The 27,776-nt window shown below is 33.5% G+C and overlaps 1 protein-coding gene across 1 annotated transcript; it reads left to right on the forward strand.

Annotated features, from left to right (window-relative positions):
• Positions 1-773: 773 nt before the first annotated feature.
• LOC120199923 (plastid division protein PDV2-like) lies at positions 774-27,776 on the forward strand. Its single transcript, XM_039200891.1, has 4 exons — positions 774-777; positions 3,610-3,619; positions 26,520-26,822; positions 27,138-27,776. Exons 2-4 carry the CDS (start codon positions 3,617-3,619, stop codon positions 27,726-27,728), a joined length of 897 nt encoding a protein of 298 aa, XP_039056822.1. The 5' UTR covers positions 774-777; positions 3,610-3,616; the 3' UTR covers positions 27,729-27,776.

A 27,776-nucleotide genomic window follows, 5' to 3' on the forward strand; every position in this document is an offset into this window, starting at 1 on the left:
GAGGTAAGCAATTCAGATCGTTATGTTACCTTTTTAATTAAACTTACAATTTTCTTAATTTAAGACAACTGGAAATTACGTAGTACCAAAAGGGCGGTTCAAGGGTCCTAACCCTTCCTTGACTGTAATCGACTCCCGAATCCAACACATCTTTGGTAAGACACAGATCAGGTAAGAAATAAGGTATCCGATCAACCCATTTGTGTTAAAATAAATGATCGGTAGCGACTCTTAATCCATTTTCCTAAGTCGAAGCCCAATTCTGGGTCCAACCGAAAGACGGCCGCGACAGTAACAAACTCAAAATCAAGCCTCAACGAGCTGTTGAAGTTGCTGTTGAGTGCAAGAAGGTTTTTACGTGCAAGATTGACAATTTTCTTCAAACAACTTAAGAATGGTTCTGCAAAGACAAAAAGATGGTGCAAACAACCAAACACTCCCCTTTAAGTTGTACAAAAAACAGTTGCAATTGTGAATTGTGATGATATAGGCAGCGTTCCACCATCATTTCTTGCATCAATAAACTTCTAGTGGTCATTTTTTATCTATCTCTTCTTCTCAACCTCCTCTTCAAAGAATTATTGTATATGTATGAAGAAAGAAGGAAGAAGATGATTCTAATTGTTTGGTGTCGTCTTTTAAATTCTGAGGAAAGAAAATGACTTCTCGAGAAATGAATATTTGGAGAAGGGGAGAGCGAGACGATCATTGTGGAGGGGAGAGAAAGATGGTTAACCATCTTATATTGTAAAAATTGTGTCATATCAGTCAGTTAACGTGCCACATCAGCTTTCCGTTATTCCGTTACTCACGTCAACGGTTGTTAACGTCAAGTGATCATTTTATAACAAATTGATAACATTAATGACCATTTTGTAAGTTTTGAAAATTCAGTGAGTAAAATGAAAAGTTACTCAAACTTTAGTGACTATTCCTATAATTTACCCTAAAATAAAGGGTAAATTAAAAATTTTATTATTTAATTTGTTTATTTTGATCATTATTTTAATTTAATCACTTAATTTTAATATTCTATTACTTTTATCAACCAATTGTTAAATAATAAACGATATGATAATATGAGACAGTTTAAATATAATTTTCATTTTATCGAAAATACCCTAAATCCATGAATGTAATTTATATTTAATTGAAAAATACCCTAAATCCATGAATATAATCTTATTTAGTTGTATTTTTTATAAAACAAATCTCTTAACTTCCCTTTTAAAACTTCCTTTTCAACCTAATATATGGTTGATATTTTTGTGATTTGTTGTTGGATTCATAAATTTCTTGTGGTATACATTTGTTTTTAATTGGTCTATTGTTTCTTGTGTTTAATATCTTTTTTATTAGTTATCAATAATTTTTATCTTCTAATAAGGGTGAAAGTTTGAGGTTTGAGTATTAAGATTTAAAGATTTTTAATTGATGATTTTTTATGTTTTTATTATAATTTAAGATTCATTTTGTTGTTATTCATTGAAGTCAAAGGTTAAATTATTAAGAATGTCAGATAAATGACTGTTCAATGTCAAATGATTGAGAGTGTTATTTGAACTTATACCATTGTACACTAACCCCATATTAATAAAAAATGGTAAACTACACAAATTTCATTTGAGTTCTCAACTTCCTCTTCAAAGAGTTATTGTATATATACGAAGAAAGAAGGAAGAAGTTGATTCTAAGGTGGTGTTTGTTTTTACTGTGTAAGGTCTGCAAAGCTCTTATGTCTACGCCGCGCAGACCACGTGCAGATATTGGGCTTCGCAGACCATTTGTTTTTTAGAAGACAGAAGTTCTTCTAACGTCTGCGCGGCGCAAACGTGACCTTATGTCTCCAGACGTCTTCTAACCTCTTCAAAGAGGTTTTATATTTAATTTTATATTATATTTGATTTTAATTTTAATATTAATTTTTTAAATAAATTAAATATTAATTTTTTAATATTATATTATAGATATTATTTTTAATATTATTTTTTAAATAAATTAAATATTAATTTTTTAATATTATATTATAGAAATTTAATTTTATATCATATAAATTATTTTATATATTATTAAAATTTTATATTTATTTTAATTATTTTGATTTGAGTTTAAATATAATAATTTTTTGGATTTGTTATTTTTAAATTATATTTAAACTTTTTATACAAAATGTAAGTATTTAAACCACATTGCTTAATAAAAAAACAATTTCATTGTTTGATAATTAAGATTTTAAAATATAAATTATGTTTTTAAAATTTTAAAATATAATCACAATTAAATAAGAAATAATCATAAAATAATTTTATAAATTAAAAAATATTTTCTAAAAATATCATATAATTATAAAAATAAATTATGAATATATATTTAAAAAATTAAAAGTATTACATAATTGCATATTTAAAAAATCATATAATTTAATGATCATTTATAAATTTTATTCTATAAAACTTATAAAACTAATAATACATGTGATTATGTGAGACTTATAATAGAATTAATAAGGTAGTGTTTCTTTTTCTAAAAAAATTATTATTGTAGTTGTATGAATTATTTAAATTTCAGTATTGTAAAACTAAAATTATTTAAATCTCAGTATTGCAAAACTCTTTTAAATTTAAAAAATCAGTTTATTTATATTTCAGTTTATTTTATCAGTCTGCAGACGTTAAAAAACAAACAATCTTCTTCTTGCAGACTGCAAACTTTTGGTCCATCTCTTTTGCTGCAGATGCCTGCAGATGTGGTCCGCATATTGCAGACCTTTTACCTCTGCAAAAACAAACACCACCTAATTGTTTGGTATGGTCTTTTAAATTCTGGAAGGAAAATGACTTCTTGAGAAATGAATATTTGGAGACGACTAATGTAGAGGGGGAGAGCGAGACGATCATTGTGGAGGGGAGAGAAGGATGGTCAACCATCTTATATGGTAAAAATAGTGTCAGATCAGTCCGTTACTCACACCAACGGTTGTTAACGTCAAGTGATCATTTTATAACAAATTGATAACATTAGTGACCATTTTGTAAGTTTTGAAAATTCAGTGAGTAAAATGAAAAGTTACTCAAACTTTACTGACTATTCCTATAATTTACCCTAAAATAAAGGGTAAATTAAAAATTTTATTTTTAATTTGTTTATTTTGATCATTATTTTAATTTAATCACTTAATTTTAATATTCTATTACTTTTATCAACCATTTGTTAAATAATAAACGATATGATAATATGAGACAGTTTGATGACCTATAAAATAGTACCATTTTAATTTTTTTTATAAAAGTTAAACTGTCACACCTCAATATGGGGTTAGATTTCTTTCAATTTAAATATGTGAAATAATATGAAGTTGGTTTTCAATTAATTATTTTATCATATCATTATATTATTAAACAAATTGAGAATGATATAGTAGGTAGAAGTGGACAAATTGTTGGGTTGGCATTCCATGATTGAAAAAAAATATATTATACAAAATCAAACATGAAGACAAAAGTATGTGGAGTCTGACAAAGAAAGCAACCAAATGAAGTGAAGACTTTGTATCATATACGTGTAGCTTGTTGTGTTAATTATCTAAGGGTAAAAAGGGGCACGTAGAAGAGGAAAAATGATAAAGAAACCAAACCAATGATAATGGAACAGATGAATCCAAGCAAAGCTATGAGTGATGTGAATTTGTTTATTATTATTATTTTTATAATATGGAAAAATGGAGACCACGAGTGAGGGAAATCAATCAACCACTCATTGCCTATTCGATATCTTCTTTCTGTACAAATAAAAAAATGGCTTCAACTGAGAACGTTAGTTGCAGGCAATCAAATACCTCTCGGCTACAAGATTTGGTGCCAAGTTGCTTGGTGTATTTGGAAATGGGATGGTACAATCTTTTATACATGCACGTGTATTAACTCCATCAAACATGAGAAAGCTAAAGTTGGCTTCTTAAATCGTTAAGCAACTTCGAAGGTTTCATCGAGTGGAAATTCTAGGTTCTAAAGAATCTCAACTATGAGTTGACCTCTTTAAGTTCTTTGAGAAAGGAATATAGGTTCTTGGATGGGATGAGCAACAGGTACGTTTAATTTTGATGGAGAAGATGATGAATTTTTACAGAACATGAGTTCTCCGAGACTGAGCAATTCATTTGAAAAGAAAGCCGATGCCAACTGGGAAAGAAGAAATATGTTAATCCTATATCATGAAACATGCATCAGAAAAAGAAGCTATGGAGGGTTTCTAGCCAACGTCAATCTGTCGTAGCTAAGTCTACCGCCTTTGGAGCTTCCTCAATTCAGAATCGGTCAAAGGGTCCAAACGATGCATCAATCACCAGAAGAATAAAAGAAAAAAATAGAAATTGTGAAGGTTGCGTGAAATGGAGAAGTGGTTTCATAATTACATTTGAAAATCACGTGTGTGTGGGGTGTTGAGATAGTAAGATGAATAAATTATAGTTTCAACCCTCTATGTTTGGTAAGGTTCTAACTTGTCCATCAGTTTTAATAAAATTTCAACCAAGTTATGATAGTTTAAATTAATTCAATCTAGTACCTGATTTTAGTTGTTATATATTTTAACGACTATGAAAGTTTTAGTTTTATCATTTGGTTCCCGAACTATTAAATTAGTTTCTATTAATCATTTTTTTATTATGAGGGGAATTATATTGGATTCAAGTTCGCGTATTTGATGGTCCGGGTTCGTGAGAGAAAAATTGGAATCTCGACCTTCTACCTCCCGATCCATCCGTATGCTTTGCTATGTATTCGAGACATTATGGATCGTGGAATTAAAGTTCGAGAACAAGAGAATGGAGTTTAAATGGTCGATCAGAATGACACAGAAATTGAGGTAATACTTTACTACCTCTTTATGCTTTATGGAACATGTTGATATCGGTAAATGCATGAATAAGATAATGTTGATCACTTTTGTGGATTTGAATAATTTATACACTTGATATGAATGTGGTAGAAATTCTGCAACTGAATACGGATCGAATGACTAATATAAGAGATTGATAATTGTTAGAATTAAATTACAAGTTTGTGATTGGTGATAAAGAAATCAGCTCTGGATTTGTAACTTATATTTTATATCATCAAGGGTTAAATGTTAAAGGTACTTGGATGGAAAATTATGAGAATACTCCGATATGGTAAAATTACGAAATTACCCTTATGTTGGAAAATGATCAGAATTGTCCCTGGAAGTTGATTAGTAAATCTAAAAAGACATATTGATCTGATAAAACTACTTATGTGCATAAGAAATGCTAGTTTTGTATAGGAAATGCGAATAACCGGTTTTTAAAACCAAGAGGGTTTGTGCAAGATACTAGAAGTCTGTTAAGGAATCATTTTGAGATAAGAGAATGTTAGGGAAAGAAATTAACCATAGGATCTCTAAATCATAGTTACTTTCGTTAAGAGTTATAACGAAATTATTTGGGTTAAGAAATTACGAAAATGCCCTTAAAAGGTAAAAATAGTCCGAGTTGACCCTGAATAAGAAAGTACTTTGAGGATTCGTACTTAACTCGATTAAGTACGGATTTGATTGTTAAGATCCTGACTTAGTGCAAAAAATTCCTGATAACATGTTTGTAACTTCTGAGAAGGCAATTGACCTGAAAATCTCCGAGTTAAGAATAAATTATCGAGGGTGCTCTTCTGTCAGAATTGTCCGTATAGAATGGAATAGATGATAAGTCTGAATTAAATAATAAGATCGGACAGAATGAATTGATTAAACTACGTGGGGTCTATAAAATGACCAAAATACCCTTGTGATGGAAATGACTCAAGAGTATCACCAAGTTCAGGAATGAATAGATATCCTCAAGCTTTGAAATGAATGGAAAAACATTGAGCACCAAAATGACCAAAATGCCCTTATGGACTATTCTAAGTAAATCTCTTGGATTAATTAAGAAATTTTAATAAACATGAATGTTGTACTACTTTTTAATGTTATTAAACGCAATTTAAGCCTGTCAAACAATGATAGTTCTATATCATTACTTGAATGGCATAGGTACCACTTGAATGCCAGTTCGTCTCCTCAAGTTTGGATTGATGATAATTATGGAAGTACTCAGCTCAGCTCAACGCTAGAGCGCATTCGATATTAAGAAGTGGATATTTGTGAGATAAATCAATTACGAATACCAAAATGATTTTAGTATATGACCAAAGTGAAATGAACGGAAGTAAAACATATATCTGAAACTCAGAAGTGTCTGAATTAATCTGGAAAACTCTGAAGTAACCGGGATAGACTTGCGTGCTAAAAGAACTAAGTAACCTCAATAACTGAGGATTTAATAGGTGATTGAATGAGTTTAGAAACACTGATAAATATACATGATGAATTGTCTTTATGGGTCATGAACCATGAATTAAGCACGTTTGTATTTTCTGATATCGTTGAAACGTGGAAATGAAATAAAGACCATAGGAAGATCTATTCAACAATGATTACGAAGATGATTTATGGACAAGAATTGTTGGTATTAAAGAGTGAATACTTGGAAAGTCAATAAATTGACGGGTCGACACGCATTAGTTCTAAGAGTTGTTCAGTTTGAATAGTTCGATAAACCGATCGATCAACATGAATTGTAATGTATAGAATCTATGTTTCTATTTTATTAGCTCAAATCACTCCGGTTATTCCTGAATGCTTTCCTGATGCACATGAATCATAGTGGGATTCTACAGTATCAACTTTAAGTGTTCGATTAGATCGGTTAATAATCGATTCTCTCCAATATAACCTCGTTCCTGTAATCTGATCAAATTGCACGAGTTTCGTGTTACCTTACCGATAATTACAAAAGGCCTCTGAAAAATACTTGGATCCTCTAGTGTGTTCCCTATGTACTACATAATTATTTTATCTGTTTTGAAATGTGGTACACTAAAATCTATGGTTATTATTTTATGATGCACCGACTTACCGGTGATGTTTTATAGACTATGACTGATATATGATTATTGGTTTTCACTGATATATGATAACAATGATTACGGACCTAATGTGACTCTTGAGTAGGCTCACGGGCCCCAAGATGCTCCATTAGGTTGGCTCCCTTTTGCCGTATGCTTAGGGTAAGCCCTATGGACTTACGAGCCTAAGGATACAGGCCCAAAGCCTATCCTTAGGTGGCTTCCTTTTTGCTGTGTGCTTAAGGTAAGCCCTACGGACGTAGTTCTGAGGAAATGAGGATGGTGTACATAGGCCTGTAAACGAACCGAACGCACACGAACGGAGGTATGTTCATGTTCGTTCATTTAATAAATAGACGAACATAAACGGACACGAACATAAACGAACAAAATTTTTTTTGTTCATGTTCGTTTATTAAGGAATATAATATGTTCATGTTCGTTCATTTAATAAATAAACGAACATAAACGAACACGAACATAAACGAACACGAACATAAATGAACACGAACATAAACGAACATAAACGTTGGAGACCCTACCTTCCATTGTTCTTTCATGAAAAATAGTCGACAATGCAAATAACCAAATCTACAGTGATAAATAGCGTAAGAGTTTATTAGCAGTGATGAAATGTTTGAAGATATTAAATATTTTGATCGATCTTTTAAAGATATTAAATGATTCACACAACTTTAATTTAACGCTATAACATTTATCTTAGTGGTCCATGATTACATATGAACAATAATTTTTCGCTATTACACTCTTTTCAGAAATTGCATAGAAACCTTTGTTTTGTTTTCTGGCAAATTCTATATATTTTTCTCTTTATTGATGTTCATATACTTTCGATTGTTACCTTTATCTTCCCATATATTTCTAGAAAGAAGTATGATGTTTTCTTGAGTTTTAGATGTGAAGATACCTGCAATAACTTTACATATCAACTATTAAGCCAAATAAAACAGAGAAAGAGATGAAAACATACCTGTAAAACTTCATATTGCACTATAATATAATTTGTTTTGAAGCTTTCAACGATCGTCTCCACTCTCTAGTGAACACTAGGGTTTGGGGAAAAAGGGGGAAATGAATATAGGTGCGATGTGCCTCACAGGTTAACATATTGGATTTAATCTCCAAATAAAATTGGGTTAATTATGGAGTTGGTCATCAGAATATCAGATTAATTAATATTTTTAAGATACTTACAAATTGGTCACCAAAATTGATTTAAGAAGATTGAGTTAAACATAAATGAATGAACATAAACGAACATAATCGAACGAACATAAACAAACATAACCGAACGAACATAATCGAACGTTCACGAACGTAAATGAACGAACGAGACCTATGTTCATGTTCGTTCATTTAATTAAACGAACAAAAAAATGTTGTTCATGTTCGTTCATTTAATAAATAAACGCACATAAACGAACTTCCCGCCGCACGGTTCACGAACGGTTCGCTGAACGTTCAGTTCATTTACAGGCCTAGGTGTACATGAAAAGGATTTAAACTACAAGTTTCAAAAGTGAAACTTCATTATGATTTTATGATGATTTACTGAACTATTACTCGTTTATTGTACCTACTATGATTTTATCGCACTGTTGGAACACACTAGAAATTCTATTCGATCTCATGAAAACGTGATACTATGAATGCTTCCTATGAACTGTGATCTTCATGGTTTATACTCGATGAACTACTAATGAAACCTCAGATTAGTCTGCAATTAGTATACGTTTGATTCAATACGGAAATTATGGCTTCCCATTTATCTGCATGACATGTAGCATCATCTGGTAGTTCTGTATTACTGAGCTTTCCGAAGCTCACTCTATTACTCACCATTGCAGGTTAAAAGAATTGTACTAGTGAATCTATCGAATTCAGTAAGGGAGCTCTTCTGGCATTATTTGCAGAGTATGGTACATGTGTTTAGGGGGCATGTAGATTGTATTTTGTTTTATATACGAGTCTGAAAATATGTTTTATTTCGGAATGCTGATAAAACAATTATGAGTTACATGTTTTAATAAAAGTTTTAAATTTTCTGCTATTTTTACAATGGGTCGCTCCGGTGACCCTAATGTGACACTCCAGATCGGATCGGGATATCCGCATCGGACTGAGAGGGTTACATAAACCTAATTCAAAATTATCTCGTATGAATTCATATAAAAATATTATTTTTATTTTTTCTTAATTTTTCTTTTTTTTTCGTACTTATTTTTCGTTCTCTCATTTTATCCTCATCGAACGATTAATTCAAATTCTCTTGAACATGAATATAATTTTCATTTAATCGAAAATACCCTAAATCCATGAATATAATTTATATTTAATTGAAAAATACCCTAAATCCATGAATATAATCTTATTTAGTTGTATTTTTTATAAAAAAAATCTCTTTACTTGCCTTTTAAAACTTCCTTTTCAACCCAATATATGGTTGATATTTTTGTGATTTGTTGTTGGATTCATAAATTTCTTGTAGTATACATTTGTTTTTAATTGGTCTATTGTTTCTTGTGTTTAATATCTTTTTTATTAGTTATCAATAATTTTTATCTTCTAATAAGGATGAAAGTTTGAGGTTTGAGTATTAAGATTTAAAGATTTTTAATTGATGAATTTTTTATGTTTTTATTATAATTTAAGATTCATTTTGTTGCTATTCATTGAAGTCAAAGGTTCAATTATTAAGAATGTCAGATAAATGACCGTTCAATGTCAAATGATTGAGAGTGTTATTTGAACTTATACCACTGTACACTAACCCCGTATTAATAAAAAAGAGTAAACTACACAAATTTCATTTGAGTTCTCAACCTCCTCTTCAAAGAGTTATTTTATATGTACGAAGAGAAAATGAAGAAGTTGATTCTAAGGTGGTGTTTGTTTTTACTGTGTAAGGTCTGCAAAGCTCTTATGTCTGCGCCGCGCAAACCACGCGCAGACATTGGGCTTCGCAGACCGTTTGTTTTTTAGAAGACAGAAGTTCTTCTAACGTCTGCGCGTGGTCTGCGCGGCGCAAACGTGGCCTTATGTATGCAGACGTCTTCTAACCTCTTCAAAGAGGTTGTATATTTAATTTTATATTATATTTGATTTTAATTTTAATATTACTTTTTTAAATAAATTAAATATTAATTTTTTAATATTATATTATAGATATTAATTTTAATATTAATTTTTAGATAAATTAAATATTAATTTTTTAATATTATATTATAGATCATATAAAATATTTTATATATTATTAAAATTTTATATTTATTTTAATTATTTTGATTTAAGTTTAAATATAATATTTTTTTTGGATTTGTTATTTTTAAATTATATTTAAACTTTTTTATACAAAATGTAAGTATTTAAACCACATTGCTTAATAAAAAAATAATTTCATTGTTTGATAATTAAGATTTTAAAATATAAAAAATTATAAATTATGTTTTTAAAATTTTAAAATATAATCACAATTAAATAAGAAATAATCATAAAATAATTTTATAAATTAAAAAATATTTTCTAAAAAATATCATATAATTATAAAAATAAATTATGAATATATATTAAAAAAATTAAAAGTATTACATAATTACATATTTAAAAAATCATATAATTTATTGATCATTTATAAATTTTATTCTATAAACTTATAAAACTAATAATACATATGATTATGTGAGACTTATAATAGAATTAATAAGGTAGTGTTTGTTTTTCTAAAAAATTACTATTGTAGTTGTATGAATTATTTAAATTTCAGTATTGTAAAACTAAAATTATTTAAATCTCAGTATTGCAAAACTCTTTTAAGTTTAAAAAATCAGTTTATTTATATTTCAGTTTATTTTATCAGTCTGCAGACGTTAAAAAACAAACAGTCTTCTTTTTGTAGACTGCAGACTTTTGGTCCACCTCTTCTGCTGCAAATGCCTGCAGATGTGGTCCGCAGACTGCAGACCTTTTACATCTGCAAAAACAAACACCACCTAATTGTTTGCTATGGTCTTTTAAATTCCGAAAAGAAAATGACTTCTTGAGAAATGAATATTTGGAGACGGCTAATGTAGAGGGGGAGAGCGAGACAATCATTGTGGAGGGGAGAGAAGGATGGTCAACCATCTTATATGGTAAAAATAGTGTCAGATCAATCCGTTACTCACACCAACGGTTGTTAACGTCAAGTGATCATTTTATAACAAATTGATAACATTAGTGATCATTTTGTAAGTTTTGAAAATTCAGTGAGTAAAATGAAAAGTTACTCAAACTTTACTGACTATTCCTATAATTTACCCTAAAATGAAGGGTAAATTACAAAATTTACTATTTAATTTGTTTATTTTGATAATTATTTTAATTTAATCACTTAATTTCAATATTCTATTACTTTTATCAACCAACCGTTAAATAATAAACGATATGATAATATGAGACAGTTTAATGAACCATAAAATAATACCATTTTAAATTTTTTTATAAAAAGTTAAACCTAATTCAAAATTATCTCGTATGAATTCATATAAAAATATTATTTTTATTTTTTCTTAATTTTTCTTTTTTCCTACTTATTTTTCGTTCTCTCATTTTCTCCTCATCGAACGATTAATTCAAATTCTCTTGAACATGAATATAATTTTCATTTAATCGAAAATACCCTAAATCCATGAATATAATTTATATTTAATTGAAAAATACCCTAAATCCATGAATATAATCTTATTTAGTTGGTTTTTTTTATAAAAAAAAAACTCCTAACTTCCCTTTTAAAACTTCCTTTTCAACTTAATATATGGTTGGTATTTTTGTGATTTGTTGTTGGATTCATAAATTTCTTGTGGTATACATTTGTTTTTAATTGGTCTATTGTTTCTTGTTTATTAATATCTTTTTTATTAGTTATCAATAATTTTTATCTTCTAATAAGGGTGAAAGTTTGAGGTTTGAGTATTAAGATTTAATTGATGAATTTTTTTTATGTTTTTATTATAATTTAAGATTCATTTTGTTGTTATTCATTGAAGTCAAATGTTCGATTATTAAGAATGTCAGATAAATGGTAGTTCAATGTCAAATGATTGAGAGTGTTATTTGAACTTATACCATTGTACAATAACCCCATATTAATAAAAAAAAAAAGGTGAACTACACAAATTTCATTTGAGTTCTCTAAACTTATGGTCACTAGATTCAAAAAACATAACATATGATCACTTTTATTTCGTTTTAATTAAGATATGATCATTGTGATGTTAACTTCCGTTAGTTTGATTACATGACACATTAGTAAAAATGTATAATTTTTATTTTAACCCCTGAAATTTAGATATTTATAAATTCAAAATAGTTTAGGGACAAAGTTCTAATTTACCCTTTCTAATATACCTTTCTTCTTCCCTTTGCTTCCCCTCTTGCGCCGTCGAATACCCCTTCTTGCGTCCATTACCTTCTTCGATATCACCAGTGGTATCTCACAATTTTCTGCATTCCATCTCAATGTCTGTTGAATTCTCTTTACTAGTACCATTTTCATCAGCAACAACACCATTCACCTTCTTCCAGCTCTTGTTTTTTTCTTCTCCGGCTTCTCGTCTGCCTCACAATCTTATTAGCGCCTTCAAGCCCATCCCTGTTCTTTTTGTGTTTATCTTTACTAAACCTTTTTGTTTTACGGATACCTGTAAAATTGGGTATCCACAACATCCAGATAGAGACATGGGCCGACCAATCAAGTATCCGAGGATCTGGGTAACCGGAACTTCGAGTATCTGAAAACCAGGTATCTGGATTTGAACACCCCTACCGGCCATCACCCTCCTTAGTAAATAAGCAATGCCGATAACTCTTGGACTATCACGAATCAACTCAGACTCAGTAAGTACTTTCATATGTTTCCCCTCCTTTTTTTTCAGGTTGGACAGAGCATTTGGCTGGACAGTCCAGGAGACTGCACTGGGGAAGGAAACAAGTTCAAGTGGTAATGGGATTTCAACAGGCTGCCGAGCAAGGACGGAAGTAAGATTGAGTCAAACATATATTATAAATAAAACAATATAAAATAAATACTTAGATTATATGAAAATTTAAATTTTTCAAAAAGGACTATTGTCTCTCCTTTCCGTCCATCACTAATAATAAATGGACTTTGTAGACTTTTCAATCAAGACGGGTACTTCCATATTTTGATATTAACAAATAGAAGTACTAGGTTAAGTAGTTGAGCCTTCTCCAATCTCCATGTGTCTCTTCTTGGGTTTCTAGTCACTCTCACCAATCTCAACGTTGAGATTCGATTCTGCTTCCTTGAAAACAAACTTCATTTCGCTTTGGGGTTTCGACCCTCTATATATATTGCATATATAATTATTATAAGGCTCATTGCAAACTACAGGCATGTCTGTCAGCTGCCAATGTCTGTCAGCTGCCATCGATCACTGATCGATGTAATTATGCTGTTACACACTTCATACATAGTTACGAATACCAGTTCAACAAACTAGATATATTCAACACTCAAATATTGAATTTCACTTTGATAGATCACGGGTCTATCGAAGTTTTTATTTATATTTTAACTAAACGAAAAATTAGTAGTTTGCAAAAGTGACCTCAAGAGGTATAAGCAGCTCCATTGCCTTTTATTTCTCCCATAATATTTCAACTAGCACCATAACCCATGAAAAGTGAATGGCAAAGAAAGCAGTCTTTTTTTTTCCCTTTCAAATAAGAACATGCCAATTGTAATCATTGTTTGACCTTCAACTTTCAGCCCTTTTGAGGGTTTTTTCGTTGTCCACTTTCATCTTAAGTGCGACCCTCCTTTTTGATTATGTTGAAAGGTACGTGCACGCACCCGCCAATCATGCATTTACTACCATCATCATTCCACAATGCACCCATACGTGCAAGACATTTTTTATTATAAAAGTTAGCTCACTCAATATGATTCCCCCCATGCCAGCTCCATCCATGCACTTGTGTGTTATTGTGCTTACTAGCTGTACCGTTTCTCTTTCATGAAGCGTTTTTCAAAGTTACATTTTCATGCACAAGGTTTAGGGTTTAAGCTCGGACAATGGCATCAAAGTGGATCAAAGGGTACAATCATCTTAAACAATAAATTTTTTGGTGAGAATGAATTTATTTGGTCCACGGTTGTCGGTTTAACTCTTCTAATTTAGACAGAGAGTTACAATCTACGAGAAAATGATTATCGATCGATTTTTTTTATGTGAGAAATGATAACGAGAAAGAAGATGAAGACATGGTAGAATGTGAGAGGTTTCTCTAGGGATGACAAACGGGTGGCGCGGGTGCGAATATCCCTTTCCCGTCCCTATACCCACTTAATATTTTCATATCCTTTTTTTTCTTCTTTACAACTTGTGTCAATTTTATTGATCAATCCAACTTTTTCTTCTTTAATTTTGTTTAATCGGCGGCAGCACCTGCACAAGTTTTAATGCAGGTTGCCGCCCGCATTATCTTTTTAATGCTGGTTATATTTTTTCCTTTGTTTTTTTTATTTTTAATAAGATTAATTATGTCTTTGTGACATGTTCTCTGCCTTTGTGGCATGTTTTTCTTTGTCTTTGTGGCATGTTTTTGTTTGTCTTTGTGACATGTTTTTCTCTGCCTTTTAGTAGCTTACAGTTTTTTGTCGTTGTTTATGATTTTTTGTCGGTGGTCTTTCAGTAGCTTCATCCTATTTGTGGTTCGTTTACCAATACAGTCAGATTTGTTAGTATCTTTATTTTTTTTTTGGATAATTTGATTTTATTATCCAAAGAAAGAGCTAATACCAGATACAACTGTAGGAAACAACCCACCAACAGCAAATAAACAACAACTCCCTACAAACTACCTAAGTAAAACAACTAAAGAAAGACAACTAAAGAGAAGCAAATAGTAAACTGCAAAATAAGATAAAGAAACGACCCATGAACAACCACCACTTAGGGACTTCACGCATGTCTGCAAGCGAGATACCAATAGAACAGTAGCAAACAACAAGCTAGCCGATGTTTCAGTCAAGGCAACGTTATGAATTAACCCTATCAACTTTGTTAATGCTACAACCATGCAACTTAACACTGATTGTCCGTTTGATAACCTCAAAGACCTCATCAAGCACCCGAGATCGGCCTCTAAAGTGTCTGAGATTACGTTCTTCCCGGACAAAGTACATAAGACTAATCCAAGCTAACTTCATGCAGACTATCAAGGATTTCCCCTTAAAGTTGGTAGCAGCCCAGGCCAAGGTATCATTCCAACACAACACCCTATGGGGAATTCTGCAAGTCTGCAGGATTTTACTCCAGAGACCAAAACAAAAATGCAGTCATTAAACAGATAATCCATGTTTTCTACCCCATCACTACATAGCTCACAACACCCATCTAACTCAATCCCCATATGAATAAGCATATCCTTAGTTGGCAGCCTGTTCAAAAAAACCATCCAAGCGACAATAGACATTCTAGGGATATGGAGAGGGAACCATATCAAGTGCTCCCAACTGACCTTCTCCCTCTTGTCTCTCAAATTTTCCCACACCCAGTAGCTTTTAACCAAATTCCAGTCAACTACACTACCAAATAAGCCAGCAGACTACATTCTAAGCTTAAACAGCTTCCTCAAGATCCAGCTGAGCTGAGGCTTATAACCAGCTTCCTCTATTCTATGCAATATCTTTATTTTCCCACACCCAATAGCTTTTAACCAAATTCCAGTCAACTAAACTGCCAAATAAGCCAGCAGACTCTATTCTAAGCTTAAACAACTTCCTCAAGATCCAACTGAGTTGAGGCTTATAACCAGCTTCCTCTATTTTATGCAATATCTTTATTTTATTTGAGTTTTTTGTTAGGTTTTTTAACATTTTTCTTCTTTGGTCCTTATGTGATCTAGGTGGCTAGTTTTTGTCTCAATTGTAATAGGAAAATGTCATAATTATATTTTAGGTTTACGATTAGCTTGTAAATCTTCATTGTAGTTTTGTATATTTTCTATTTTTAATAAAACTAGCGACTTTCTATAAAAAAATATTTTCGTATCCACCACCTACCCACCACCCACGACGGGTAAAATTTTTAAATTCACACCTGCCTATATGGGTGCATTCTCATACCCACTCTACTCACTACACAACTGGATACACAAGACCTATCCTATACCCTCCTGGCAGTAACATCACAAATTACATAAGCAACAAAACATAAAACAAAATGTCCATTTGGTTAAATTACAAGTCATATCTTATAAAATCTTAAGATTTACAGAATAATTTATGAAATTATACCTAAGTTCATAATTGTCCAAAATTTATATGGCCGTAGTTAGTGGACGAACAAATGTGGGATAGACGGATACAGGGTGGGCGGATGTAGGATTGAAAGATGCGGGACGAGTAAGATCTCAAATTCACCACCTTTCTACTGCCCACGACGGGTATGACTTTTTAGATCTACATCCGCCCACTACCCATTAGACTTACCTCGCCCAATTAGAGTGGGTGTGGTGTGAAATCCACGAAATTATACTTGTCTATAATCACTAGGTTCCTCCCCTTTTGCGATCTTAGTTTGAGATATTTATAGTGACTTTTAGCATGTGTGTCAATCGTAAGATAATTATGGATATTTGTAGAATAATGGGCTAAAAAAATCAATTATCACTTCTTGAATTGCGTTATTATAAATTACGTGGGTCATATTTAGATATCTTATCTATGGGTTGTAGCTACCTAAAGGTTAATGGCATTAGTATTCCCGGAGGTTAGTGATCCTTTAACAATTCCGGTGGGTGGATGAATCTATTTAGGGCTTTCAACTAGCGGAGAGTTTAGTAATTTCCGGAGGATGCACAACATAACTATTGCTATAAATAATCCCAAGTCGCCTCATTGTTTCTTGTCCCTTTGCTCCTTTTAAAAGTGCCCTGAGTTCAACTTTTTGGTATAGACCATCAGCCTGATCGGTCAATCAAAAAGGCCATCACAAAAGCACAACAAAAACTGATTTATACCCTTCTTTTAATGCAAGAAAAGGCTCACCTCTCCATTCCTAAAAGCTATCTTCAAAGGTGGCATAGCTTTCTAAGACAATGGACTATTCAAAAGATATGGCCACCCTTTGCGTCCATGCACATATTTGTATACAGCTCATATACAGCTCTTCTACCTATGCACCTTATCTTGCCCTCAGTCCACTAATTAATGTTTCTCTATGTTAAATCAACAATGGTTCTTCTTATTTATTTCAACCTATAAAAGAAATTTGTGTATATATATATATATATCATCAGTATAATGAGTAGTCTCAATCCATCATACTGTATCTGGTTTACCTTGTAAACCCAGATTTTATACTTTATTCTGCTGCAATTAACGCTGGTTTTGGATGATTCTTGTGACATATATTAATATATCTATATTTTTTGTATTGGGGTTAAGAATTTGTATATATCTTATGGTCATGTCTCTGGTGCATTTAATGCTGGTTTCAGTGAATTTTCTACTATAGCTTTAAAGCAACTTGGGGTATCACCATATTTGAACCAGTTGGAGTTCATGGAACCAACAACACACGAACGCTTTCCAACAGGTAATGTCTGAATCTGATTCCATCTTTATTTCATTTTGTGTTCTTCTCTTGTATTAGTCTTGTACTGGAAAAACATTGCATGCCTATGTTTTTTTCCTTCCCACTTATTTTTTTCAGGAAAATCATAGTTTTATACTGGGTTTTTCCTTAGGAATGAGAATCTCAGCTCTGTCTAGGGTTCTTGAGCTTTCTTTTATTATGATAAAAGTTACTTCCTCTGAGATGATATATCTGCAAAGATCAGACAACCCCGTTTTCAGCTCTGAACATACGGATTTTTCCCATTGACAGTGATCCATTGCAGAAAAAGGACAAGAAGAACAAGTTAAACACGATCTTTGAAGCTTCGACCATATATATCGTAGTTGTTTGATTGTATGAATTCTCTTACCTAGAAGGAAATGGGAGGAATAAAGGGTCATGTTGAAGCTAAGATCGAAACTTCGAAAATCGAAGTTCGAAGCTCGTTGAAGCAGGAGGTACAAATTCTCAACTTTTTAATTTATCTGTACGCGTGTGTATTCAAAGTTATAATATTTTCCATTTTCATTTTTCTGCAGATTCTACAGCTTCAAGAACGGTTGCAGGACCAATTTGTGGGTCGGAGTCCATTGGAGAAGGCATTAAGTCACAGGCCTTTTACCTATGATTTAGCAGCTGAAAACTTAATCCCCACAGTAAATTCATTAGTTTTTGTTACTATTTTCTTTTATTAGTAACATTTTTCCATTACTTAATTACATTTAGCAGGGGTAAAATCCCATTAATTTTGTTAATGAAATGGTGCTTTAATCAAATTCCAGGATGCCAAGGAACTTATCAAGGATATTGCAGTTTAGAACTGGAAGTTGTCCACTTGGAGAAGTATCTTCTCTCATTGTACCGTAAAAATTTCGATAAAACATTCTTGTCTCTAAAGACCATTGATGAAAAGCCGAAACCTATTAAAATATGAATGCAACTGAGTATTGAATGAACAAAGTGAAACAAGTATGCATTCTTTCATAATAAGAAAAGTTCATCGATTACAGTAAAATTGCTCACCCCCTTTATACGCAATGGAGGAGGAATATAAAATGGAGGGAAAAGACGTTAGAGATGAGAGAGAGAGTTTGTTAGATCTAACAGCTCTAACCACCTCACACTCTTCACACATGCATGAGATACATGCATACATCATACACTAACATTCCCCTTACTAATCCAAACTTCACTTTGTCAACTTCCTTACTGCATAGACACTAACATTTCCCTTACTGCTCCAGACTTCATGGTTTTAAACCTCCACATTTGAGCTGAACAATCAATAGTTTCTACCTATGTTTCACAAACAAAGGTGCCGACAGTGGTTTAGTTAGAATGTCAGCAACTTGTTCATATGCAGGGACTTCAAGAACCTGTAGCTTCCCTGCTGCAATCATTTCTCGAACAAAGAAGAGATCAAGTTCTACATGTTTGAATTTTGAGTGTAAAACAAGATTGGCACAAACATCAACTGCACTTGAGTTGTTACACCACAACGTAGGTTTCCCATGAGGAACAATGTGCAGTTCCCTCAACAAGGATTCAAGCCACACTATTTCAGCAACTGCACATGCAACACTTCTATATTCTGCTTCAGCTGTTAAACGAGCCACAACTTGTTGTTTTCTTGAACTCCATGCAACTAGATTTCCCTCAAAGTAAATACAATGCCCAGATGTAGATCATCTATCATCAACATCTGCTTCCCAACTCGCATCAACAAAGCATGTCAAAGACAATCGAGAAGAGGCCAAGAAATGCAAACCAAAGTCAATTGTTCCTTGTAAATACCTTAAGATGTGTTTCCCTATTTGAAAAAGAGTGATCACACAATTTACAGCAAAAGCAATGTCTGGGCGAGTGATCACAACATATTGTAATGCTCCCACAATGTTGCGATATTGTGAAACATTCTCAATAGGATTTCCATCCTTGGCAGACAACTTGCAGTTAGTAGGTGTAGGAAGACCATTTGCATTTTGAAAGCCATTGCGATATAATGGCTCATTAATAAATTTCTGCTGACTAAAAACAACAACACCAGAATCATAACTAACTTCAATGCTTAAGAAATAATTGAGAGAACCCAGATCTTTTAAGGCAAATTTTTCATGCAGCTTGTCAATGACCACCTGTACCTCACTTGTTTTATCACCAGTGAGTATTATAAGTAGATAAATCAAACAATCTTTATTATTTCTAACAAAAAGAGAAGAATCAGATTTTGCTACCACAAATCCTTCAGATTCTAGATAGCTCCTCAGGCTATCAAACCAAGCACGTGGTGCTTGTTTTAATCCATAAATGGCCTTATGTAATTCGCAAACCAATTGATCACCACCAAACTCGAACCCTGGAGGCTGAGTCATATAAACTTCTTCTTCAAGCACACCATTTAGGAAAGCATTGTTAATGTCTACTTGTTTAAGCTGTCATCTTTTCGATAAAGCCAAAGTCAAAATAGCTCGAACAGTTACTGGTTTAACAACCGGACTAAACACCTCATGAAAACCAATACCTGGTTGTTAAAGAAAACCTTTTGCCACTAATCTTGCCTTATAACGAGCAATTGAGCCATCTGCATTTTTTTATATTTGAACAGCCATTTACAAGCTACTGCTCTTATATCAGGTGGCAGAGACACGAGAGACCAGTTTTTATTTTTCATCAAAGATTCATACTCCTCCTGAACAACAGCTTTCCAATGTGGACTAGTTAATTCTTGCTTGATGTTATGTGGTTCTTCATTAATCCAAGCTATAGCTTGAAATATTTTAGGCTTCGAAATCCCACTCTTACTCCTTGTTTGCATTGGATGAAAATTTAAGGTAGAGTTGCAATCAACTTCAGCAACTGTTTGACTAGGAATATCAGTAGGAACAACAGTAGAGCTTGACACTGATTGTGTAGCTCCTAAACTATTTCCTTTATGACCAAGAGAACTACCAGCTCCTTCCTCATTGTACACACTATTCGCAGGTGATACACTATTTCCAACCAAACCATGATCATCACATCATTGCTGAGTTCGAACTTGTGGTGCAAAAACAAGTGGCAGCTCCCACGTTGAAACATGTGAATCTGTCCGATCATGACTCTTTAACCTACAAGCTTCATAAGGAAATTTTCCCTCATCAAAAATTACATGTCTGGAAATAAACATCATCCCATCATCATCTAGACAACAATACCCTTTATGTGAGGGATTGTACCCCAGAAAAATGCTTAGATCGATACTCAAGTTTATGGTGATTAAACGGTCTTACCAAAGGAAAACAAGCACAACCAAACACCCTTAACATTGAATAATCAGTAGGTTGTTTATGTAAGACTTCAAAAGGTGACTTTCCATGTAATACTCTTATAGGTAATCGATTAATAAGAAACACATCTGAGGTAAACGCATAACTCCAGAATTTCAAAGGCAAGAAGGCTTGAGACAGTAATGCCAACCCTATTTAAATAATATGACGATATTTACGTTCAGCTTTGCCATTTTGCTTAGATGTACTTGGATAAGAGATTCGATCTGAACTCTATTAGTTAGAAACCATCCTTTCAGTGCCTGATATTCTCCACCACCATCACTCTATAATATCTTAATCTTGACACCAAACTGAACCTCAACAAGTTTGTAAAAATTGAGAAAACATTCCATAACTTTTGACTTTCTCTTAATCAAATAGAGCCATGTAAATCTATTGTAAACTTCAATAAAGGACACATAATAGGAAAAACCATCACTTGAAACAATTGGAGCTGGTCCCCAAACATCAGAGACAACTAATTGAAAAGGAGCAGTGTACTTAGTAATTGAAATCTAAAATGGCAGCTTGTGAGCTTTACTTTGTAAACAAACATTACAAACAGAAGATAAAGTGCTTTCATTGATAACAATATTACATGCTTTCATTACTATTTTAACCACACTAATAGTTGAATGCCCTAATCTTTTGTGCCATAAGTCTAACTGGCCACACGACTTGGAGACATTATTTAATTGCATGCGCTTTATATTAGGTGATAGAAGCTGGTATAAATCTTCATCTGTGAGCTTCCCGGTTAGTAATACGGTCTGCGTCCGAGCATCCTTCACGAAACATTCAAAGGGATAAAATTCAATAAAGACGTTATTATCCCGAGTAAACTGAGAAGCAAATAATAAGTTTTTCTGAATATCAGGCACATGCAAGACATTTTGCAAAACTAATGGCTTCATTTTAGAAGGCAAACAACTTTGACCAACATGATAGATTTTAACACCTTCTCCATTCCCCATATAAAGGCAATGATTACATATATAAGCCATACCAGTATTAAAAAGTGACACATCATTCGCAACATGATGTGTTACCCCCGTATCTGGGTACCACACTGGATCAGCATTACCAGTGGACATAGCTGGCTGAGGTGAGTAAGAAGAGGAAACAAAAGCAGCTGAAGGATTCATAAATCCTTGGGAATTTTTAACTGAATCTAAACCACCATAAACTTGCATCTGAAAGTACCATGGAACCCCTGGATAAAAGGATCCTGAACTAGGCATTATGAAATGCATATTAGAATAAAAGAAGCCATGAGGATAGGGCAAAGATGCACTCATCGAGGGAAATGATGCACCAATTGCATGAGTGAATGCCTGAGCATTTGAAGGTAACTGCTGCTTGTTTGCAGAACCTTGTGATGACCTCCACTCTTCACTACTTCGAGTATCAGTGGAGATACCTGTAAAGTTTCTATCAAAACGATGATAGCATTTTTGCACTGTATGACCATATTTACCGCAAAGCTGGCATTTAGGACAATTCAAATTATCAAACCGTCCTCGACCACGTCCATAATAAGTATCACCCGATTGGCCTCGCATAGCATCATCTTGCTTGGTAGTGACAATGACCTCAGAAGATCCAGAATCATGCTCCTTAGTATCAGTAGACCTAGAGACCAGGTTAGCTGAAATTCCTTCAATGAGAAAAGCCTTATGTCGCGTTTCACAATCAAGCAACATTTCAGTGAGCACATCTAATGACAAACTATCTCGAGAAGCAATAACAATAACAGATTCAAATTCCATGGATAAACCAGCAATAATGACACTGACTTGCTCATGTTTAGTAATTGGACTACCTGCAGCACATAACATATCACAAATGGACTTGACCTTGGCAAGAAATTCACTCATCGTCTGGCCAGCTTTCCGCTGAGAGTGAAGACTATGTCGAAGGGATGATATCTTGGCACTAGACTGAGCACCAAATAATCAAGCAATAGTAGTCCAAATAGCATTAGCAGAAGTGAGTCCATTAAGATGAGGTAATACTTCAGTACTAACAGTAGTGAGAAACCACGATGCTAACAGCTTATCTTGCTGTTGATAGAGGTTGAACGTCGGAGTATCCGCAACATGACCCGATTCCGTTGATGTAACAGCCATAGGAGGCTTTCCTTCATCCGAAATAAATCGAAGCAAACCATAACCATCAATAATGAGAGATATCTGATGCTTCTATAGTAAATAGGTACCCTCAGAAAGTTTAACCACATCCTGTTTGGGTATGTGCTGCACGGAGGAGATCTCCATCATACACAACCACACGCAGCAGTAGATTAACGACGATGAAGCTCCCAACCCTTGGCGACTGATACCTTGTAAAAATATGAATGCAACTGAGTATTGAATGAACAAAGTGAAACAAGTATGCATTCTTTCATAATAGGAAAAGTTCATCGATTACAGTAAAAATGCTCACCCCCTTTATACACAAAGGAGGAGGAATATAAAATGGAGGGAAAAGACGTTAGAGATGAGAGAGAGAGTTTGTTAGATCTAACAGCTCTAACCACCTCACACTCTTCACACCTGCACACATGCATGAGATACATGCATACATCATACACTAACAAAACCTACTTCAATAGCACATAAAGAGATGTTTAAAAAGGTTCAGACACATGACACTATTCAACCTGGTGATCCGGTTTCGTCTCGGAATTCAATCGGAAATCATCCAAAGGAATGCAACGATTTTTGGGGTACTGCAGAATTGTTAGATTCCAGCATTTATCGAAGGCATTCTTCGCTATCTGATCAGCGATCGGCGTATTCGGTTAATTCTCCACGACGAACCATAGCTAAAGCTGTAGAACAATACCATTCTCTGCCCTTGTCCATGTTGAATGTGAATTATATCAATGTCAAATCCATTAGCACTTAGACATCAATGCTTATGATATTTTGAGTTCTGATTTTCTTTTTCCCTTTCAATTTCCAGCAAGCTCAGATGGATACTTCAAATGGATACAACTCGGCAGAGCATATTGGAATCGACATTGACGATCAGAGCCGTCTCAAATATTGGAGGAAAATATACTCCATTACTTTAAACAATTAATTTAATATCGTAGAAAAATTATTAAACTTATTCGAATATTAGTTTTATTATTTTGTTAAGAAAACATCTTAAATACAACTAAGAGAATAAGAAATCAAATGTGGGTATAAATTATGATATAGAGTTTTATTCTGAATAACAAATTAAAAAAATAAAGAATAATATATTATGTTATCATTAGATTGAGATTGAAAAAGACTAAAAATTAAAGAATATTTATTAAATTGAAAAATAAGATTTGTAAAAAAAAGAGACAAATATAATAGATTAAATTCAAAATTAAATGAATTAACGAGAGATGGAGAAAGGGGTGAGAAATTGAGAATTTTATGAAATTGTAAAAAATTAGAGGCCTTAATTATAAAGGTAGAAATTGATATTGAAAAAAATAGGGGCCTCAATTATAAATGTATAACTGAGATCGAAAATTCTTAGGGGCTTCAATTAGAAAGTTAGAAAGTGAGATTAAAAAAACTTAAGGGTTTATTTAATTATAAAGTTAAAAAAGTGAGATTAAAAAATTAGGGGCCTCAATTATAAATGTAGAAATTGATATTGAAAAAATATAGAGGCCTTAATTGAAAAGGTAGAAAGTGAGATTGAAAAAACTTAAAAGTCTCAATTATAAAGTTAAAAGTGAGATTACAAAATTAGGGGCCTCAATTATAAAGGTAAAAAATGGATTGAAAAAAATTAGAAATTTCAATTATAAAAATAAAAAGTTAAATTGAATAATATTAAGATCTCAATTATAAAAGTAATGTTTCCCCTTAGCATTCACCATTAATTGAATCTTTTCCCAATAAGTTGCTTGAGAACATGCAACATTCTTTGTTCTTACAGGTGTTTTTGGTTTGCGGCATTCCGAAAAACAATCTGCAGAGATTGTCCTTATTACTCAAGGTGAGCAAGCTTCTGTGGTTAGTTTAGCCGAAGATCACGGAATCGATGTTTACCATTGCATTAAAAGCCTATGTATGATACGGGCATCCTATGATGTGGGGGGACAGACCATAAGCATAGACACGATACAGAGTTCGATTCTGGGATGTCGGTTGCCTCGTCCCGGACAGGTACTTTTCCTTCCCCGAAACTTTTTTCCACGTATGCTGCTTAGGAAATAATGCAGTTACTTGTTTGTCACGATACTGAAAGAACTGATTTCTTACATCTGCTTGCAGTGGCTACGGTTTTTGTTTCCTTCGAAGACAAAATTTAAGGTCGGAGTTCCTCGAAGAGCATATGCAATCGAATGTGCAGAACCTCATCTTCATTTCGCGCTTTGTTCAGGAAGTTACTCAGACCCTGCGGTATGCAATTTGCCTTGAAATCATATTTTATGGCTGCAGGGTAAAATGTTAATGCTCAATTCATATCAATATTTACAGGTCCGTATATACACACCAAAGAACGTGTTCGAGGAAATCGAAGTTGCGAAAGAGGAGTACATACAGGCAAGCTGGAGTGTCAACAAAGAACAGAAAATCATGTTACCAAAGCTTATGGACTATTTTGCAAAAGATCCAAATGTTTGCTCAGCTGGTTTGTTGCAGATGGTTGAGCAATTTATGCCAGATTCACTGAGGAAGAATCTTCAGCCATCTTGCAAGAGGAAGACTGGGAAAACCATTGAGTGGATCTCCCACAACTTCGCATTTCGATATCTATTTTCGAAAGAATTAGCTCAGTGATTGAATTGAATGCAAAAGTTGGGATTTTGGAATGACAGATGAATCATAACTGCAACTTGCTGAAAACCCTTTGGCACTCGAGGATCAAATGAGCTGAAGAAACTAGTTTGAGGATATATTTCAAGCATTTGAGCTCATTTACTCATTATCCTGTTTGATCACAAAGTTTCTCCATTGACAAGGTTGTGATTTGGCTGTCCTTCCTAATTGTGTTTGAAGTTCTTGCATGCATCTTAATGCGAGAATTTGTTGTGTATAATATTGTATTGTAACTGGAACATCTTGATAAGTTTCATGATTGAAATCCATAGTTTAGTCTTTCAACCATTTCCCCCTCCTTATAAAAGATGTCCTAATAAGAACAAGAAAAGATGAAAAACATCAATAATCTGAATGTTGACAGATATTACAAGGAAAAGGAAAAGAAGAACCGAATAAATGATCTTACAAACAAGTCGATAAACAAATTTGTTCGTGAACATAATTCACACTCTTAATTATCATTGTTCAAGCAAGAGAGTAAAAATGAAGAAAGAAGAAGGGAAGATGATGTGGTTTCACAAGTGGCAGCATAGGAACCATATGTAGCAGAGAGAAAGAGCCCACATAATCTTATTTTTGTAAAGCAGAGGTTAGAGTTTGCTCTTCCAAATTGCTGTTGACGGCTTTGGGTTTATCAGCCCAAATTATTGGCCTTATTCTCCCCAAAAGGAAAAAGCAAACGACTAAGGTCTCTTAACAAACAAATCCCAGTTTCCTCCCCGTTTTCTTCTCTGTCGTTTCTTTGCCATTTAACGTAATTTACTGCTACTATAAACAGGAAACCAGAGTGAAAAGGGAGGGGGAAAAGAAATGGAAGAAGAGGGAGTAGGGTTAGCATTAGCAAGAGCGACGGAGCTGAGATTGAAAATCAGCAGCTGCATCACCAAAGCCGCCGCCGTCCCATACGAACAAACCCCACAAAACCAAGCTGATGAAAATGGTAGGTTGAACGGAGACAAAGGCCATAGTTCTCATCAAAGTCTCGGTGGAGCAGATGAAGAAGAAGATGACGAAGAAGCAACCGAGAGGCTTTTGGATATTCGAGATGCCCTTGAATCACTCGAATCACAGCTCCTTGCCTTACAGGTTTGTCTTATTCCCCTATAAAAAAACCCTGATTTTATTGACATGTATGCATGTAAATACGTGGAACGAAAAGAAACTACCCATTGGGTCCTGGTTTCAGGCCCTAATTTGTATGCTATGGAACTTAAGAGTGAAGTATTTTTCTGGAGTAGGGCCAAAGTGAACCCATTTTTATATGAAGTTACTTGAGGAAGAATGGATTCAAAGCATTAGTTGTTACTTGTTAGTCTTTTCCTTTAAATAGAGAGATATTTGTGTTGATAACATGCTTTCCTTACAAAAAATGGATTAGAAGTTGTCTTCTTGACTTAACAGAATCTGCAACATCAGCAAAGTTATGAAAAAGAAGTTGCCCTTGCCGAGATCGATTATAGCCGGAGAGTTGTGTTGGAGAAGCTCAAAGAATATCAAGGGAAAGACATGGAAGTGATTCTTGAGGCTTCTGCTTTTTTTAGTAAAACAGTGGAGAATAACAGTGGCCTCCTCCTTCCTCCATATCCAAGTCGCCCCCCTCAGTCCTTGGTTTCGGATAACGGCTCTTTGTCATACAAGTCTTTGCCAAATGGGATTTCCACCGGTGACAAGCAAGACGAATCCGAGAAATCGAGGAAAGGATTTGGCCACTTCGTAAGTTCAGCAGTGAAGATAGTGCTTCCCCTTGTTGGTGTAATGTACATATTAAGCCTGTCAACTTTTGTGCCGAGCATTGGGAAAGGTAACCCTATGAAGATTTTTGGCATGAGTCGACAACGTGCAAATGGAGAAAAGAATTCCGATTCTCCATGTCCACCTGGGAAAGTCCTGGTAATGGAAGATGGAGAAGCTCGATGCTTGGTGAAAGAGAGGATCGAAGTACCATTCAAGTCCCTTGTTTTCAAACCAGATGTAAATTACGGTTGCGGTTAGCTTGATATTACTTCCAAATGTTGTGTATGACACTACTTTTATTGTTCA

This window comes from Hibiscus syriacus, unplaced genomic scaffold (assembly GCF_006381635.1).
Source record: "Hibiscus syriacus cultivar Baekdansim isolate YM2019G1 unplaced genomic scaffold, ASM638163v2 tig00005712_pilon, whole genome shotgun sequence".
NCBI lineage: Eukaryota > Viridiplantae > Streptophyta > Magnoliopsida > Malvales > Malvaceae > Hibiscus > Hibiscus syriacus.